This window comes from Nannospalax galili, unplaced genomic scaffold (genome assembly GCF_000622305.1).
Source record: "Nannospalax galili isolate Female #2095 unplaced genomic scaffold, S.galili_v1.0 scaffold33, whole genome shotgun sequence".
In the NCBI taxonomy this organism is placed as follows: domain Eukaryota; kingdom Metazoa; phylum Chordata; class Mammalia; order Rodentia; family Spalacidae; genus Nannospalax; species Nannospalax galili.
In genome coordinates, this window is record NW_008335436.1 from 1,351,619 (window position 1) to 1,369,232 (window position 17,614).

Consider the following 17,614-nt stretch of genomic DNA (forward strand, 5'->3'; position numbering starts at 1 on the left):
AACCCACTGAGTACAATTAGTACTGCTTATTGCACAGGGGTAGGGTTATCCACCAGAGCATGGGCAACCTAGGAGGGGCCACATCCCTGCAGAAAACTAACTGTCCCTCCTCCAGCAGCCATCAACTGCCAACAGATCTCAGCTAGTGTTGGGGCCTTGTGAGCTTCACCCCATCCATGATGGAATGTTGACTGGCTTGATCTTGTTCAAATCTTGTATAGACAGGCACAGGTACTATGAATTCATGAGTGCAACAGCCCTTTCAGGTCCAGAAGATGCTGTTTCGTGCTGGTCCTCCCCAACTTCTGGCTCTTAGAATCTTCTTGCCCGTCTTCCTCAATGTTCCCTAAGCCTTGGTGGGGAAGGGTGACATAAACATCCTTTGGAGCTCTGTGCTTTCTTTATGAATAACTATTTCTCTGTGTTTGCATTTTTGTCTTTCCTATAGTATGGCATTTTCACAGCTCTCTTAAGGCATCATTCTCAAATGAGAACGTCTATAATGTGTGAAAACTGAAAAAGGCCTAACCTGGTGTACGATATAACCATTTTCCACTCACTCCGGATATCTGACCCACAAGGAACACAACAGAAACAGGCAGCAAATGGGAATTTTTCTAAATAATAATTAATTCATTTTTTAGTATTTTATTTTATGTGTAAGAGTGTTTTGCCTGCATTCATGTAAGTGTACCACATATGTGCAGTATCTACAGAGGCCAGAAGAGGGCATAAGATCCCCTGTAACTGGAATTAACAGACAATTGTGAGCCATCATGTGGGTGCTGGGAACCAAACCTGGATCCTCTGCAAGATCAACAAGTGCTCTTAACCACTGAGCCATCTCTCCAGTTCTGAAAGATGGGTTTTCATTGTTTCAGTAGGATTAGTTCTGATTGCTTTCCCAAATGTGATGCTTAAAAAGGCTTTGGAAGCTAGACACTGTGGTGCAAACCTATAATCTCAGCACTTGGAAGGTAGTGACAGGAGGGTTACCACATGATACAGACCTCCTACACAGTCGAAGACTACATAATGAGACCCTGTCTCAAACAAACAGTCCAAACAAACAACAACAAAAAAAAAAGCTATGATTCTAGAAAGTGAGTTTGGAAATGGATAGAATCATTTTAGAATTGGTTCACATACACTCCTGTGCCATGTAACAATGTTTTAGTCAATGCCTGACACATGCATAACTTTACTCCCATAAGGTTTCCATGGAGCTGAAAAGTTCCAGTTGACTAGGACATTGTAGCTGTCACAACTTTGTAATGTCTGTCATGTAACATAATAACTCGTGTCTGTGGTGATACTGGTATAGCCCTACTCTGCCGGTAGTATAAACATATAGCCCGATTACTTATAGAACATAATACTTAATAATGATAATGCCTTTGCATTTACAGTGCAATACTGCTTATCAGTATTTTTTCAAAGTATATTTTTATTGAATTTTTGTGGATTTCATAAAATACATTTCATCATATTTAGACCTCCCCTGTCTTCACCCCACCCATAGCCCACTCACAGGATTTCATGCATTCTGTCTTACATGTTAAGGTCTATCAAGTCACGTTGTGTACCCAGCTGTCTCTTGGTGTGAGTTCATCCACTGGAGCCCATTCAGCCTATCTAGTGCTTGTCGGTATTTTAAAGTCTACTACTTTTAAAAACTTGACTGTAAGTAGTATGCTGTGTTACACCAGCAACCTCACATAGCTAACATTCACTGTGTCTCTTCATTCTAGAATTTTCTCTTGCGCTTGATTTAATCCCACAATGTTTAGGTCATCATGGCCCTAGGTGTAATAGGCTACATCATGTATATTTATTTAGATGTATGTATATGCGTGCCATGTAAGGTAGGCGTGTGGCAGGCTATATGATCTAGGTTTTTCCAAACACATTGCATTATTCACATAGCAAGGAAATTGCCCAACAACACATTTCACAGAACTAATCTCCATTGTTAAATGACACATTACTTAAGCCTTTGAATATCTTATGCTAAGATCCTGATGATTCCCAATATCTTCCACTCAAGACTGTTAGGCATCCATGGTCAAGAAGGACTTTTGATTTATCTTCACATAGATGGAACTGGTAAAAGAAAGGAGCCAGGGGCTCCTCCCAAGCCCATGTGACCCCCCAAGGAACAGATCCTCAAATGACCTTAAGAGTAAAAATAAATTGGTTTATTTGGACCAACTGTATGGTCTTAAACACCCGAAGGGGGAGTATAACCAAAGGCCAAAGTGATCAGTATATTTCTTTAAGAGTCTATGTGTATAGCTAAAGGCTACATAACAAGAAACAATGCCAGACAGGAGATACCTTCTTTTGAGTTGTTGGCCAGGGTGGCCCAAGAGACTCCCAGACAGTAACCCAGCATAGAACTGGGAAAATGAACATCAGACCCCAATCTTATCTAAAGGAATGTTGGCAACTGATTGCTGCTAGATGAGGAAGAGCTGATCTTCCTAAAACAAGGATCTCTAGATAGGCTGACTAGATTCAGCAGATGGACTAGCACTGGGGAACGGCTGGGGACACTGATAACACAGTGGCCAGTAACAGGGACGACAGAGCATATGGGCTCTAGTGGGGGTGGGAGGCTATTGGAGGGTGCCATTTGGAATGGGGGCATAAAGATGAATAAGATTGTTTGGGATGTGCTGGAAGAAATACAAAAAGCAATAAATTTAAAAAAGAGTTAAAAAAATAAGATTGTTGGGCATCAATCACTCATCTCCTGAAGTCCACCATCTGTTTTCTTTGTCCCTTGCAGGTGTGTGCTATGCAGAGTTTGGAGTTCGAGTCCCCAAGACCACAGGATCTGCCTACACCTACAGCTATGTCACTGTTGGGGAATTTGTGGCATTTTTCATTGGCTGGAACCTGATCCTGGAGTACCTCATTGGCACTGCAGCTGGTGCCAGTGCTCTGAGCAGCATGTTTGACTCCCTGGCAAACCATACCATCAGCCACTGGATGGTGGACGCAGTGGGGACCCTCAACGGCCTGGGTGAGACTGCTGCATCCTCTTCCCTAGCATGCAAACTCACTGAACCAAATCAATGGGTTCCCCTTTAAGAATGCAAGTTAGGGGCTACGGAGATGGTTCAGTGGGTAAAGCACTTGCTGAGCAACATGAGGACCTAAGTTTGGATCCCCAGAGCCCACATAAAGTTGGCTATGGTAACACAAGTATCTAAGCCCAGCATTCCTATGCACAGAACAAGAAACCCTGTCTCAAACAAGATAGAAGTCAAGGACCAAAACTTGAGGTTGTCCTCTGTCTGCTACATGTATGTGTGCATGAGAGAGAGAGAGAGAGAGAGAGAGAGAGAGAGAGAATTCTGTAAAGAGCTTTAAATACTTCTGTTTTGCTTTTGCAAAGCAATTCTTCATACTAATTATTTCTAATTTTCATGAATATATTATAGAAAAAGATGTTCATCACAGTCTTATTTTAAAAGTTTGAACACTCCTTATATGAGATGCTTGAGATCAATAGGTTTTTTACCTTTGAGTTTTTTCAAACTTGGGAATATTTTCCTATACATAGTGAGATATCTTGGGATTGGCACCCAGGTGTAACACAAAATTATTGATGTTTTGTATACCTCTTAGACACACAGGCTGAAAATAATGTTATTCATTGTTTTATATATTTATACACCAAAAAAGATTCATGGTATGAGTGTTTCCACTAGTGGCATTATGTTGGCACTCAAAATGCTTCAGAGTCTATAGCATGTCAAACTTTGGATTTTCATAGTAAGGGTGTCCAACCTATAATAAATTATTAGAAACTGTAAATATTATTCAGTGGAACAAATGGTCAAGTGAATTATGAGTACATGTTATATACCTGGCAACTAAAAAGATGATTAGGGAAGACCACAGCATGGAATATTAGTTAATATTCAATGTGATGTCACATATCAAAGGATGGAGACTATACTGTGTGTGCACCAATAACTATGTAAAAGTAAAATTAAAGGAAAGAAAAGAACTGGAAGAAACTTCTCCAGTGGCTTTATAAATTTCCCTGTTTTCTACAAAAAAAGTATTCATTTCATTTCCAAATCAAAAATTTTAGGGAGCATCCCAGAGGTCAACAAGGCAAAATAGCTGAGCTGGAGCCCCTTAACAAATGCCAGGAGACATCAGACCCCATCTGACACCACCAGTTTTCCCTCCTGGGTTCTGGTCTGTTTTTCATATTCACCAAATGCACACAAGTAGTTGAAAAAGCTTTAGAGTGTTGCCTCAGAACTAATGACGAAAGCTGAAATACAGCTCAGTGGTAAAATGCTTATGTAGTGCACTTGAGTTCAACCCCCAGTATGGACACACACACACACACACACACGCACACACCACACACCACACACATACATACCACACACACGCCACGCACAAACACAAACACACACACACCATGCACACACACCATGCACACACCACACACACACTATGCACACACACACAAACACAAACACACACACCACACATACACACCATGCACACACACACCACACACACACCACACATACACACACCACACACACACACAGACACACAAACCTTCCAAGAAATGACTAAGAGGCTGTGCCCAATCTTTTTACTTCAGTGACCTTACCTCAGAAAATATTTGTCAAGAATGCTGAGAAGGGACTGGAGAGATGGCTCAGCATTTAAGAGCACTGGCTGCTCTTGCAGAGGACCTGGGTTCAATTCCCAGCACCCACATGGTAGCTAAAAGCAGTCTAGTTCCAGGGACTCCAATGCCCTCTTCTGACCTCCATGGGCATTGCACAACACAAGGTGCACTTACATACATGCTGGCAATACACTTATACACATAAAATAAAAATAATAAATAGAGCCAGGTGTGGTGGCGCATGCCTTTAATCCCAGCACTTGGGAGGCAGAGGCAGGTGGTTCTCTGGGAATTGGAGGCCAGTCCATTCTACATAGTGAGTTCCAGGCTAGCTGGAGCTACAGGGAAACCTTGTCTCAAAAAGACCAAATAATAATAACAATAATAATAATAATAATAAATAGAATATTTTTTAAATGCTGAGTAAGGCTGGAGAGCTAGCTATCTCGGTGATTAAGAGCACATATTGCTCTTGTAGAGGACCCAAGTTCAGTTCCAAGAACCCATATTAGGTGGCTCACAGGCTCTAGTAACTCCAACTCCAGGGATTCCAAAGCTCTGACCCTCAAGGGCACCTGCAGTCGTGTGCACAGACCCACACACAGACATACAGATGAAATAATAAAAATAAATCTTTAAAAGATGCTAACAACCCCGATGCCGTGATAACAAGTATGAAGACCATGCCTCTGTGTTCACTTTGTATCATTTTAGTTCTGAAACGACCTCAAATCAGTCATCCATCTTCTTCGCTTTGAAGGCGAGGCCCAGAACAATGAAATGCCCAAGGCCACATTGCGGGCTGTTGGAAAAAAAATACAGCTTTTTCGTAAAAGTTAAATTTAAAAAAAAAAAAAAAAAAGAGCTTAGCAAGAAAATGAAAAATAAAAAATAAATTAGCTAGATTTAAACCATTCTCTTTCTTAGGCTAGAAGTTTATTGCTAAAATCTCATTATTCTAAAATCTTTTTTTAAAAAAACAGCTTAAAACTAGCATTCCTCAACTAAGATGTCATATAGAAATAATAGTCAAAACCACCCATTCAGATCACACATACACCAGAAAAAAAAAAAAAGTGCAGCTGAAATCAGGATCCTTGGCTGCCGCGGCAGTGCCTCTTCCCCTCCGCAGAGGGCAGGAGTCCACTGGCCAGAGGGCAGACAGACCAACAGGTCCTGGGCATTTTCTCTCTGCACCTCCAAACTATAAACACAAGAAGAAAAAATACTCCTAAAATGGTTTTCGAATACATTTTTAACTTGCTAATAGAGGAAAGACTGTGGAAGTGGAATAGAAATTTTATAGACTATAAGGTTAGCAATTATGAAGATACACAGTTTTCAAAGAATGTTAAACCTATGTCTGTATCTCAAACATCAAGACAGTCCTGACTTCACATGTGCTGTGCAGTATTTCCACAGATACCTTGCAATTGTTGCTTCATGTATCTCAATTTTTGGTCCATGATATTACATTAACTTATCTGTTTCCCAAATACTTTATTTGCAAATAGATACTAATATTTGCTTATGAACCATAGCATACCCATGTGTATGCACAGGCACAACAGATGTATACACAGACATGGACACACACACACACACACACACACACTCACACACACACAGCTCCTTCACCATTCTTTCTGACAGATTGACTCTAAGAGTCAGAACTGAGCTCAGTGCACCAGAGTGGAATCCCATGGTCCTTTAGACAATATTAATTATGTCTTCCTCTAGGGAAAGGGGAAGAATCATACCCAGATCTTCTGGCTCTGGTGATCGCTGTCATTGTGACCATCATTGTGGCCCTGGGCGTGAAAAACTCTGTGGGCTTCAACAACGTCCTCAACGTGCTGAACCTGGCAGTGTGGGTGTTTATCATGATCGCAGGCCTCTTCTTCATCAATGGGAAATACTGGGCTGAGGGCCAATTCTTGCCCCACGGCTGGTCAGGGGTGAGTTCATTCTCAAAGAATGGTGTACCTTCCACCCTGGGAACCATCTAAGATACATTTTCAGGAAACTGTGCTCTGTCCCATCATCATGATACCTTCTTCATCATTTTAATCTGAGTTTCATTGGAATGTTCTGAAGACGTCTCACCTGTTTTCTCATTTGCTTGTTTTACAAGCATTTGTTGAACTCTGTTCCACACAAATAACAATAAGAGACACAGTGTTGTGATCACTTGCAATGTGCTTGTGTGCAAGTAATTGCCATATTATCTCATTTCATCATCCCAATAATCTTAGGTGGAAAATATTCACACGCAGGACTCAAGGATGAAAATATTCACACCCAGAGGGGTCCAATAATTTCCTATTAGGCATAGAGTAGATGGCAGACTCAGAGCCCAAAGCCAGGTCTATTGAACTCCAAAGACTGGATAGGAGCAGCTTAGTTCTGTAGAGCATCGTTATGGTCTGCTAAGAGAGACAGCCATGCACATAAATAGACACAGAGTAGATGGGTAGGAAATGAATGAGTTTTCCTGGATGTGAAGTTAAGAAAGAGTCATTTATAATCCAATTCCAACATTTAACCCTGGGAAGAAAGCCCCACTAGAGTCCATGGACAGTTGAGTAGGCTCAGCAGAGTGCTGGTTATAAATCCCATCCAAGACATGTTGAAGTACAAGCAGTTCTGAGTCTCACCTGGATTATTTCTCCAGTGTGACTAAAAATATTTATTTTGTGTGTTTATTGGTAAAAGTCATCAGCTCTTATTTTTCTTTGACAGTGAAACAAATCAGAAAATTTCCAGCTGTCAGGGATCTTTGAGGTCTCTCCATCCTGGTCCTTCATTTGACAGATGAGTGAATAACCAGAGGTTCCAAGAGACAGGTTGGCCTAGTACCACAAATATAGAGCTCTGCTTATTTTGCTTTCATAGCTTTTGCTTAGACTGGTTTTCCTCCAAGACATCCATGGATTAGAAATCACTCTTGGAGAACACTCAAAATAACTTCTGTTTATTCTAAGCTATGCCATGCTACTTGGTGTGGAGTAAGTCATTTAAGCCAAAAGAACCACAAAGCCCATCTCTCTCTGAAATGAATAAATACTGAAACTGGTTGAAACCAGAAAGAGACAAAGAAGTCTCGCTGGCTCTATTCTGGATCCCTGAATCTATATTTTCTTATCATACAAATTGTTCTTTTCCTATCACATAAGAGAAACAACAAATTATAAGAATGAAGGGACGGAATGTATGCTGGGAAGGCAATCGCATTTTTATTGTAACTCATGAAAATGTTCTCACTATTTTGACAATGTTAAGATTACAGGGTTCTGGACTTACTGAAAGATGTTGGGTACCAGTTCACTTCAGTGCCCCTAGCTTTATCCTCTATCGAGTAGAAAAACAAGTGACACCAAATGCTTGCAGAAAAGGGCAAATTTTGACTGTTTTCATGTGGCCACTGTGATAGTTAGCCATAGTTAGCTGGGCAGGAGGAAGGAGCAACCATTTACTGACACCATGCCAGATGCCTGGCATAGCATCCATGAATGTTGTCTTGCTCTCATAACCAAATGTTAAAACAGGTGATGTTATCCCTGGCTTAACCATACAAGGCTCAGAGAGGCTTGATCTCACTTCACTGAGCCAGTCAGAGCCAGGGTTGAAGTCCCTGTCTGGGTCTGTCTGGTTTCAAGGCCCTATCCACTCCTTTGAGTACCTCACTATTTGACCTCTCCCTTCTAAGCAGGCTTAAAAATAATAATGATGATGCTGGGGACCGGGGAGATGGCTCAGCAGTTAAAGCACTTGCTGCACAAACAGCAAGCATGAGGACCAGAGTTCAACTCCCCAGGACCCACATGAGTAGGCATGGTAACCCACCTGTAATTCCCAAGCTGCGAAGGCAGAGACAGGATCCTGGAGCAAGCTTGCTAAGTAAACTAGTGGCAAGATCCACAGGTGAATGAGAGACCCTACGTCAATGAATCAGGTGGAGAGGACTGAAGAGGACTCACAACGCCAACATCAGAGTCCTCTGCATGCACACCTCCGCACCTGTGTGCCCACGCACATACATACAGGAACACACACCACATACACATAAAATAGCCACAATAATAATGTAAGTAATCTGATGCATTTTCTTTACACTTTCACGAAGACTTAGAATGTTAGAGACGAGAGGACCAGGAAGAGGTAGTCAGTTGTTCCCTCTTCTTCAGGTGTACAGCCAAGCTGAGCCAAGCTGACTGGCTGTGTACACACTGTAGCTTAGGCTGTTTTCCCTCCTAAGGACTAGGACAAGTACGTATAACTGTTCTTTCCTCTTTGTGAAGAGAGCGGACAAGTCCTTTAACCTTTTCTTTCTTTCCTTGAGTGCTTTGCTCTAGGGACTTTATTCTCTTCGGGGGTCTCCTCTTCTCTTTTCAGGAGCTCTACATCCCACAATCAGGAGGCCACCTCATCAAGGAAGACATCATGAAGCTAGCCTCAGAGGCCTCTACTAATGCATTCCTGTTTCTCACTTTTTTTGTAGGAAGATAGAAATTTAGGCATAGAAAAGAAAGGAGGGATGTTTTTCCTAGCATTAACATTTTCTTTGTGACAACCTTTCACATGCCTGTTTCATTTCATCTGCACAAGAGCCCTGCAAGATAACAATGATCTCCACTTTACATCAAAAGAACTGCAGTTTAAATTATTTACGTTCCCAGTTCTAGTAATAGAGATGAAACTGAACTTCGGTGCTGGGAAAACCAGAGCCTGTATTGACTCCACCATGCCTGGGTTTGGACTCCTGAGACCAGCTGTCATTTTTTTCTTTACCTCTGACCACTGATCTCACTACAACCACCTACTAGCTTGAGTAGACTCATTGACCACCAAAAAGCTCAGTTGGGATTTGGGGTTTTCAGTGCAAATCTATTATCCCTGAAGGAAACAAATGTATGTCCTCTTGGTGGTGACTAAAAGTGTCCTCTGAATACAAAGGACAGCTGGTGTGAGAGACTGCTGACTCATCCTCTTTGCTCTTGGATTTCTGCATAGCACATTTCCTCCCTATGAACTGGCCTGGCCTTGTTCTGTCAACTTTGGTTTCAGATCACTTTTCTAATCTAGCAAGACTACTATAAATTTTAATCACATTTTTCAAAGGCCTGAAACCCTCTCGTGATTCAATCACCCACCACACTGATAAACATATTCCCTACTCTTACCTAACAAATGTCAACAAAAGTATATTCCTCACTTGCTACCGGCATGACCTTCCATCTCCTTAGGGAAACTCTGACCCCTACTGCTGACTAGGGAATAGTGCAGAGCTGCAGTCCTTTGGGTGTGCAGTGCTCTGGGTGGGAGAGAATGAAGGAACTAGGTAAGACAACATAAGGATACCATTACATTATCTAAACACAACTCCCAAGTCCCGTGAAAGGGTTAATGAACAACCCAACCTCTGGCAACAGAGCCCTCACAAACTCATTCATCCCCTGTTCCAATCACATCCTTCCAAAGAAAATAGCTTAAGGAATGGTTTACTCACTTAAAGGTTCTGGGTCAAATGTTTCTTTGGTCTTGCAGAGCTGAAGAACAACAACATTTTCCCCTATATCAAGTGACTCTGGCCCTCAGCTGAACCCCAGCTTCCATCTGCAATCCCTCAGCCCCTGAACATTGTTGGATGTGTGTACCCTTTATGTTTTTTGTTCTTGATGCTATCTTATGGTTTTTCTTTAACCAAATAAGATTATTTTACCAGCACAAATAGCTCCCAGGAAAATAGTCCATAGTAAGAATGTGTGAGGAATTCTGAAGGCTGCTAAATGAAGGAAATGCTGTTTTTTATGGTCTCCACATCTGAATCCATTCGTTGGAACCTATTAACATCCCACTGTCACTGTGAACAGGCTGTCCATAGAGCTGGGGCATGAGGGTCGTTGAAAATGCTATTAACATTGAGATTCGTCTTGTCATCCTAGGAATAAATTAGGTCTAGGTACCTAATTATTTCCTATCATCTGACAGCTGTTCAAGACAATACGAGAGGCCTTCTCATCCTAATGCCTCTCAAATATCATTAGAGCCCAGGGAGCCAGGTTTTAGGGACCCCGCACACTGAGCAGTAGGCTTCTCACGATGGTGTTTTTGACAATTAAGTAAGCAGCAATCATCTAGGGACAGAGACACCCGCTGCTTCTCTGCAACACTCTTGGGGGACTGAGTCCATTCTGAACCACCTAGCTGAGCAGCCACACTAGGTTTGTCTCACATGCTTTTTCATGTATGTCTAGGTAGTCCAACCAGAAATGCACTGGCCAAGATCAGGAGAGATCAGGTAGAAAACAGCTGTACTGACCACTTGGGTGGAAACACATCTCACAGTTTTGTCTCCTGGCTCGGTTACACTTACCATTCGCTTGCAAAAACTACTCTAACTCAAGTAGCTGAACATAATGGTGCATGTTTATAATCCCAGCAGTCCAGAGACAGAGGGAAGTGGATCACAATTTCAGGGGCAGTCTCGATCACACAGGGAAAACCGATCTCAAAACAAAACAAAACAAAACCTAACAACCAAATAATCGAATTTTCACCAGTTTTATTTTATTCGTCTTCTTAGAGCAAAGTCTGTTTGACTTGGGCAGGTTTTCTGGTCCTGCTCCATTTCCCTCCATCACCCAGGTCCACCTCCACTCTTCATGACTGTCCTGTGCTCCAGAAGGATCCCTCCCTGATGCTGCCCATGGGGTTTAGCCAATTGTAGCTATTATCAGATCATCAGAAGATGAAAAGAGAGAAGGCCACGTATTTCCTCCTCTCTCCTACCCAGTCCTGGCCCACACTGTTGCATGCTTCTTCTGGCCAGCACTACTTTAGTTCTAACTCAGCGCCTAGAATGCCATTCTGCCCTGGGCCCCTCGCTTGAGGACAGCATTGCTTATCTCAGCACCCTACCTGGCTGCCTTAGCACTGCCTGTGCACTGGTTTGTGCCTGCCCCTAGTCCCTTCTTTGCTCTCATCTTTTCTGAATCATCTGAGTTGAATTCTGTTGAGTGCTTAATGCAGAAGGACCCTCAAATGCCTCATCTTCAACCTCTCTGGTCTTTCTTCAATTATCATTGCTTTCTAATTCTACATATATTCATTCAGATTAATCTACATCCTCTTTACAAACTTACTTTCCCTCTTCCCATCTTGATCATAGTTGATTTCCTGATATCTAATCTTTATCAATAGCTGACATCTATTCTTTTATCCATTTGGAAAATAGAATATTTATGTTTTATAAATAATATAAATACTATTAAATCTTACTCAGTTTATTACCACAGTCCAAGTTATATTTGTGGTCTTGCAGTATCCTTGGGATTCCAAGACCCCCAAGGTCAAGCTCAGAGTATTATTTGCTCAAAACCATGTCCTCATTGTCAATCACAGAATTTGGCACATGGTAGGACTTAATAATGTGTCACATTCCAAATGGAGGAGTTTGTGCCCTTGGATTTCATCTGCTGTAGAAAAATTCACAATGGTAATAATAATACTGATAATAAAAGCTGATATTTATTGACCACATACCATATTCTCTGATTCTAGTTTATTCCATTTAACCTTTGTAACAGTCCTGTGAGCTCATTGTTATTAATATCTCCAGTTAGTGGTAAAGAAACATGGTCTCCAACAGGTTAGGAACTTAACCTAGGTCATCTAGCTAGTATATAACAGAACCAACTGAGATCTGTCAGTCTAAAGTCTATACCCTGGCAGACTTAATCACACCCGCATGCATGGCTCTGAGATTCCCTTTAGAGCCTATGGTGCTCTTTATTCTCCAGCCATGATACGGTTGAGCCTTCTGCTACTGGGAAGTATCCTCATGATTTCCACTGAGACATCTGATCTTCAGGTCAGATATCTCCAGGCCCCTGTTACCTTATATGGTGTGGCCCCCACACCTCTCACCTTTTTCTAAGGTAGATTTGTTGCCGTCTGCCAGGTTGTGCCAGGTCACTGTATAATTTATAAGAGGGGTATGTGTTGCATGTATATATGTGTGCATGTATGATTTGTGTTTGTATGTGCATGTGTGTGTAGAAGAAATATGTTAGAAGAGAAAATAAGAGCTACTTTACCACAAGGCTTTATTTTCATTGAGACAGCTTTGCAGGCCTGCCATCCCAGCATGTGTTCATCCTTGAAAATCGGTAATACTTTCCAGACAACTGAAAACAAGCAGATTTCCAAGACTGTGAACCTCCTTGTATGATGTGGTGAAATCTGTTTTCTTTCTTTGTCTGGCAGCCAAAGACACTTTCCAGACCCTGAAGTGAAGGACTTTACTGGAGGGAAAATAGGTTTCTTCTTTCCCAGAAAGTAACCTTCAGAAGATGGAGCTGCCCATGTCCACATGACTTATCAGAGTAGAGCAGGAAATCTTAATTTTTTGTACTATAGACCCCTGTGAAGATGATGAAGAACCTAATGACGCAGACGTTCTAAACCAATTCTATTGAAATTCAGTAATGCATCCTCACATTGTGCTGTAATAGCTGTATGCTTCCTCACTGGTATACATATCCAAGATCTCTATAATTTGCATTAGCATGAGTTATTTCAAGATCTCCAACAACTCTCATGATATGAAAATATCTGATTTTATTGTTGACAGTGTCACCATACATTATAATCGTAAGAAATGCTAAAATAAAAAAGGCTAGTGAAAATAAAAAAGATAATTCTTTCCAGCAAAATCGCAGATTCCCCAGAATATACTGACCCACAACCAGAACCCCTAGATTAGGAGACTAGAGTATTACAATCCCAGGTGGTGAGTCTATAGAAGAAACCACCTTATTTTACAGATGGGCAAGGCTGCTTTTGAATGTTTAAGATCTTTGATTTTGTGGTGTACCTTGTAGGTTCTAGTACTAGCATTTTGGCTTGTATTTATGAAGAAATGAGTAAGGAAGGTTAAAAGCAAAAACTTCAGACAAGTGTTTATCCTTTATAAGCCACATGTGGAGGAGGAAGGGGGAATAGATATTCCACTCTACACAGGTCTTAACCTCCTGGACCCCCTTCAGACCTTGTAGTCTGTGACTTCCTCTACTACACACAAAGTCCATCACGCTCACAAGAGCATCCCAAGCATTCGATGAGGCACATCTCCACTTTCAGTTAATAATGGGAATGCCATGGCAAGAAAGCTTCAATAGATTCTCTAAACAATGATCACACACTCCCCAGTGGAAGGGTTTTAATGACATCTTGACTAAAGACCCAACTACCCCTAGAGTCACTTCAAATCCTGCAGATAGACATCAACAAAAGTTGCTAGCTTCCTGCTTCACATCCAACCCCCACCCCTAAAGAGCAGAAAATCAAACTCTATCTTCCCTTTAGAGGCAACATAATGTCTAAGGCTTACCTGACCTCAGATTTGAAAGTTATCACAGAGATCATCCAGTAAGGTCCATAGACATGAATGAATCTGGGCAAGACATTTCTTCATGCAGTGTCTGCATCCCCTCCACTAATGCCAGCAGCTTTCATCCTATGTCTCCATAGTGATCAAAACTATCTCCCCACATTTCAAAATATCCCTTAAGGGGATCCATATGGCCTGTCATTGTGGCTGAAAACTACCAGGTGAAAACAAAACACAAAATATAAAGATAGCACAGCTGGAGGATGTAGCTCAGAGACAGAACGCTTGACTAGCATGCGTGAGGCCCAAACTTCAGTCTCCAAAATGCAGAGATAGCCAACACATTGATTTACTTATTTTCAAAAAAGGGTTTGAATGTGTTGAATAACCCAATTTGTATTTGGCCATAAGAATCCCTACCTGTATTTAGCACACGAGGAAACTGCCCAGACTCACACAGCAAGATAGAAAAGTGGATTGGAACTGGGATGTTTTCCATTAGTTCTGCCATTGTGCCTCTGTACCATTCAATGCCTACAGCTGTGGGTACCACATTTAAGCCATGGATCTACCTGACCTTCAGAGCCTGACAGATGCCATCGTCTCTACAGGTGCTGCAAGGAGCAGCCACGTGCTTCTATGCTTTCATTGGCTTTGACATCATTGCCACCACTGGAGAGGAAGCCAAGAACCCCAATACGTCCATCCCTTACGCTATCACCGCCTCCCTGGTCATCTGCCTGACAGCGTATGTGTCTGTAAGTACCAATGCCTATGGGACCCTCTTCATAGCCTTTTTATATTTCACTGTGAAATGTGGCCATCGAGCCAGGAAGGTGGTTCATTCTTGTTGTACAAGCATAATGAACTGAGATCAAGCCCAAGAACCCATATGAAAAACAAAGCCCAGGCAGGAGGGCTGTAGTTGCAATCCTAGTACTGGCTAGGCAAAAACAGGAGGGTCCCTGGGACTCACTGGCCAGTCAGCCTCGCCTACTTGGTAAGTACCAGGCCAGTGAAAGACTCTGTCTTCATAAAAAGGGTAGGTACAGCACCTAAGGCTGGCCTGTGACCTCTACACAGTGTACACATGCAGTCTCTCCCTCCCTCCCTTCTCTCCCCCTCCAAAAAATGTAGTTCTTGGGCAGTTTCAGCTCTTCTGTCAGGAAGTTCCCTTTTCCTGACACCTTCTTCATGCTTGCAGGACTCTGCCTTGTGTCCCCTATAGCTCCACCTATCGATGACAGGAAGAAACTCAAGAACCCAAACTGGGAAGCAGGAGAAGCCCTGGGCCCTCACCTCAGCCTTGGCCTCCTGAGTCTCCATCCCCAGCCCTCCCTCTGCCTAGGGACAGTGGGCTGCTATCCGAGCAGCTCAGGTCATAGGCTGGCAGTAACGGGTGGCGTGCAAGCAGAGGCATTGTGGTCTCTCTGTGCACAGCCCTCAATGCTCTTCTGTCTGGGAGCTTCCCGGCAGTGAAGAGGCAAGGCTCCCACAGAGTGGGGAGAGAGAACACATTGTCCTTGGGAGAGGCTCTTCCCCTGGAATCTGGCAGGGGCAGGGAGCAATTCCTTTCAGTTCAGTCTTTTCACACCATCTCAAACTCACCCTTGGGGTTTCCCTGTCAAAAGACTCCTTCAGAATAAGTCCTCTAGTCTGGTCTCCTCTGGATCCCCCAAGATGCGCCCATATATTTCTGACTTATCTGTCAGTTCCCAAGTCAAAATTTCTATTGCAGACATTATTCATCCTTGACCAACATCTTCTTAGCTCCTTGGACCAGCTGGCCAGCCACCAGGTGTATAGTCACACAAACACTCCTGGGTCCTGAGAGCCCTTTTCTCCTTAGGTCACCACAATCATAAAAAAGCCAGCAGCTGGGGGTTGCTTTTAAAGTATAGCTTGCAGAGCACCACCCCCAAAGATTCTGATATAAAAGTCTGAAGAAATGTATATGTCTAACAAGCTAAAAGTAATGACAGTGAAGAGTCAGGAGCTGGGTGTAGCCTGTCAGACCTACCATCCCTTATTTCCCCCAAAGCATCTTTAGCCACTACCTAGGGAAGCCAGAACAAATGATGGTTAAGGCAAGCCGCGAAACAAGATTGTCTGCTGACAGATTGTCAATGGCTTACCCAAACAATTTATGAGTGTGCCAATCATCACCTCCCTCCATGCACACACAGTCATCACCTCCCTTCATTCACACAGTCATCATCTCCCCCCATTCACACAGTCATCACCTCCCCCCATTCACACAGTCATCACCTCCCTCCATGCACACACAGTCATCACCTCCCTCCATTCACACAGTCATCACCTCCCCCCATTCACACAGTCATCACCTCCCTCCATGCACACACAGTCATCACCTCCATCCATTCACACAGTCATCATCTCCCCCCATTCACACAGTCATCACCTCCCTCCATGCACACAGACATCACCTCCCCGCCACCCCGTGCACACAGTTATCACCTCCCTCCATTCACACAGTCATCACCTCCCTCCATTCACACAGTCATCACCTCCCTCCATGCACACACAGTCATCACCTCCCCCCATTCACACAGTCATCATCTCCCCCCTTCACACAGTCATCAAATCCCCCCATTCACACAGTCATCACCTCCCCCCATTCACACAGTCATCACCTCCCTCCATGCACACACAGTCATCACCTCCCCCCCACCCCGTGCACACAGTTATCACCTCCCTCCATTCACACAGTCATCACCTCCCTCCATGCACACACAGTCATCACCTCCCTCCATTCACACGGTCATCACCTCCCTCCATTCACACAGTCATCACCTCCCTCCATGCACACACAGTCATCACCTCCCCCCCACCCCGTGCACACAGTTATCACCTCCCTCCATTCACACTGTCATCACCTCCCTCCATGCGCACACAGTCAAGTGGCTTCATGCTGTCCATATTCTGATTATTCCTGCATCGTGGGAAAGGCAGCAGGGCAGGAGGAGCAGCAGGGCCTCTCTGCCTGTCCTTTCACTCCTCCACCTCAACCATCCCACCGCCACCACCCCCCCCGGCAGTAGGCCTCAGCAGCACACGCACACACACATGCACACACACAGATTACAATCTGAGTTTGGTTCCCGGAACTCACATGGTGAAAGGAGAGAACCAGTTCCTTCAAGTTGTTCTCTCACCTCCATACCCAACCTGTGGCATACACACACAAACACACACACACACACACACACACACACACACCACTGTGCGAATTGGGGAAGAGGCCATCGTCAAGCGCCGCATTTCAGAAACTGACCTGCGCCCCGGCGAGCCGAGTGGAGAGGAGGTAGAGGAGAAGAAGGAGGAGGAGGAGGAGGAAGAAGAGGAGGAGGAGGAGGAGGAGGGGAGAGGAGCCTTGTCCTTAGGGCAGGACATATGCTCCTTCCATTTGGTAATGTCTCAGAGTGGCTGAAATACCTGCAAGCTTATCCTCAGATATGAAAAGGCCACAGAGAGACTTTGGGGATTATCTGGTCTTATTCAATGACATCACAAGTGAGGAGAAAAAC

At 43.4% G+C, this 17,614-nt stretch overlaps 1 protein-coding gene across 1 annotated transcript in view; it reads left to right on the forward strand.

The window, feature by feature from the left end:
• Slc7a14 (solute carrier family 7 member 14) overlaps positions 1–17,614 on the forward strand; it is a 125,770-nt gene that overhangs the window by 86,036 nt on the left and 22,120 nt on the right. The window contains exons 3-5 of the mRNA XM_008830108.2: positions 2,792–3,028; positions 6,413–6,630; positions 14,678–14,824. Of these exons, the coding sequence (XP_008828330.1) occupies positions 2,792–3,028; positions 6,413–6,630; positions 14,678–14,824 (602 nt within the window). The remainder of the gene's footprint in view (positions 1–2,791; positions 3,029–6,412; positions 6,631–14,677; positions 14,825–17,614) is intronic.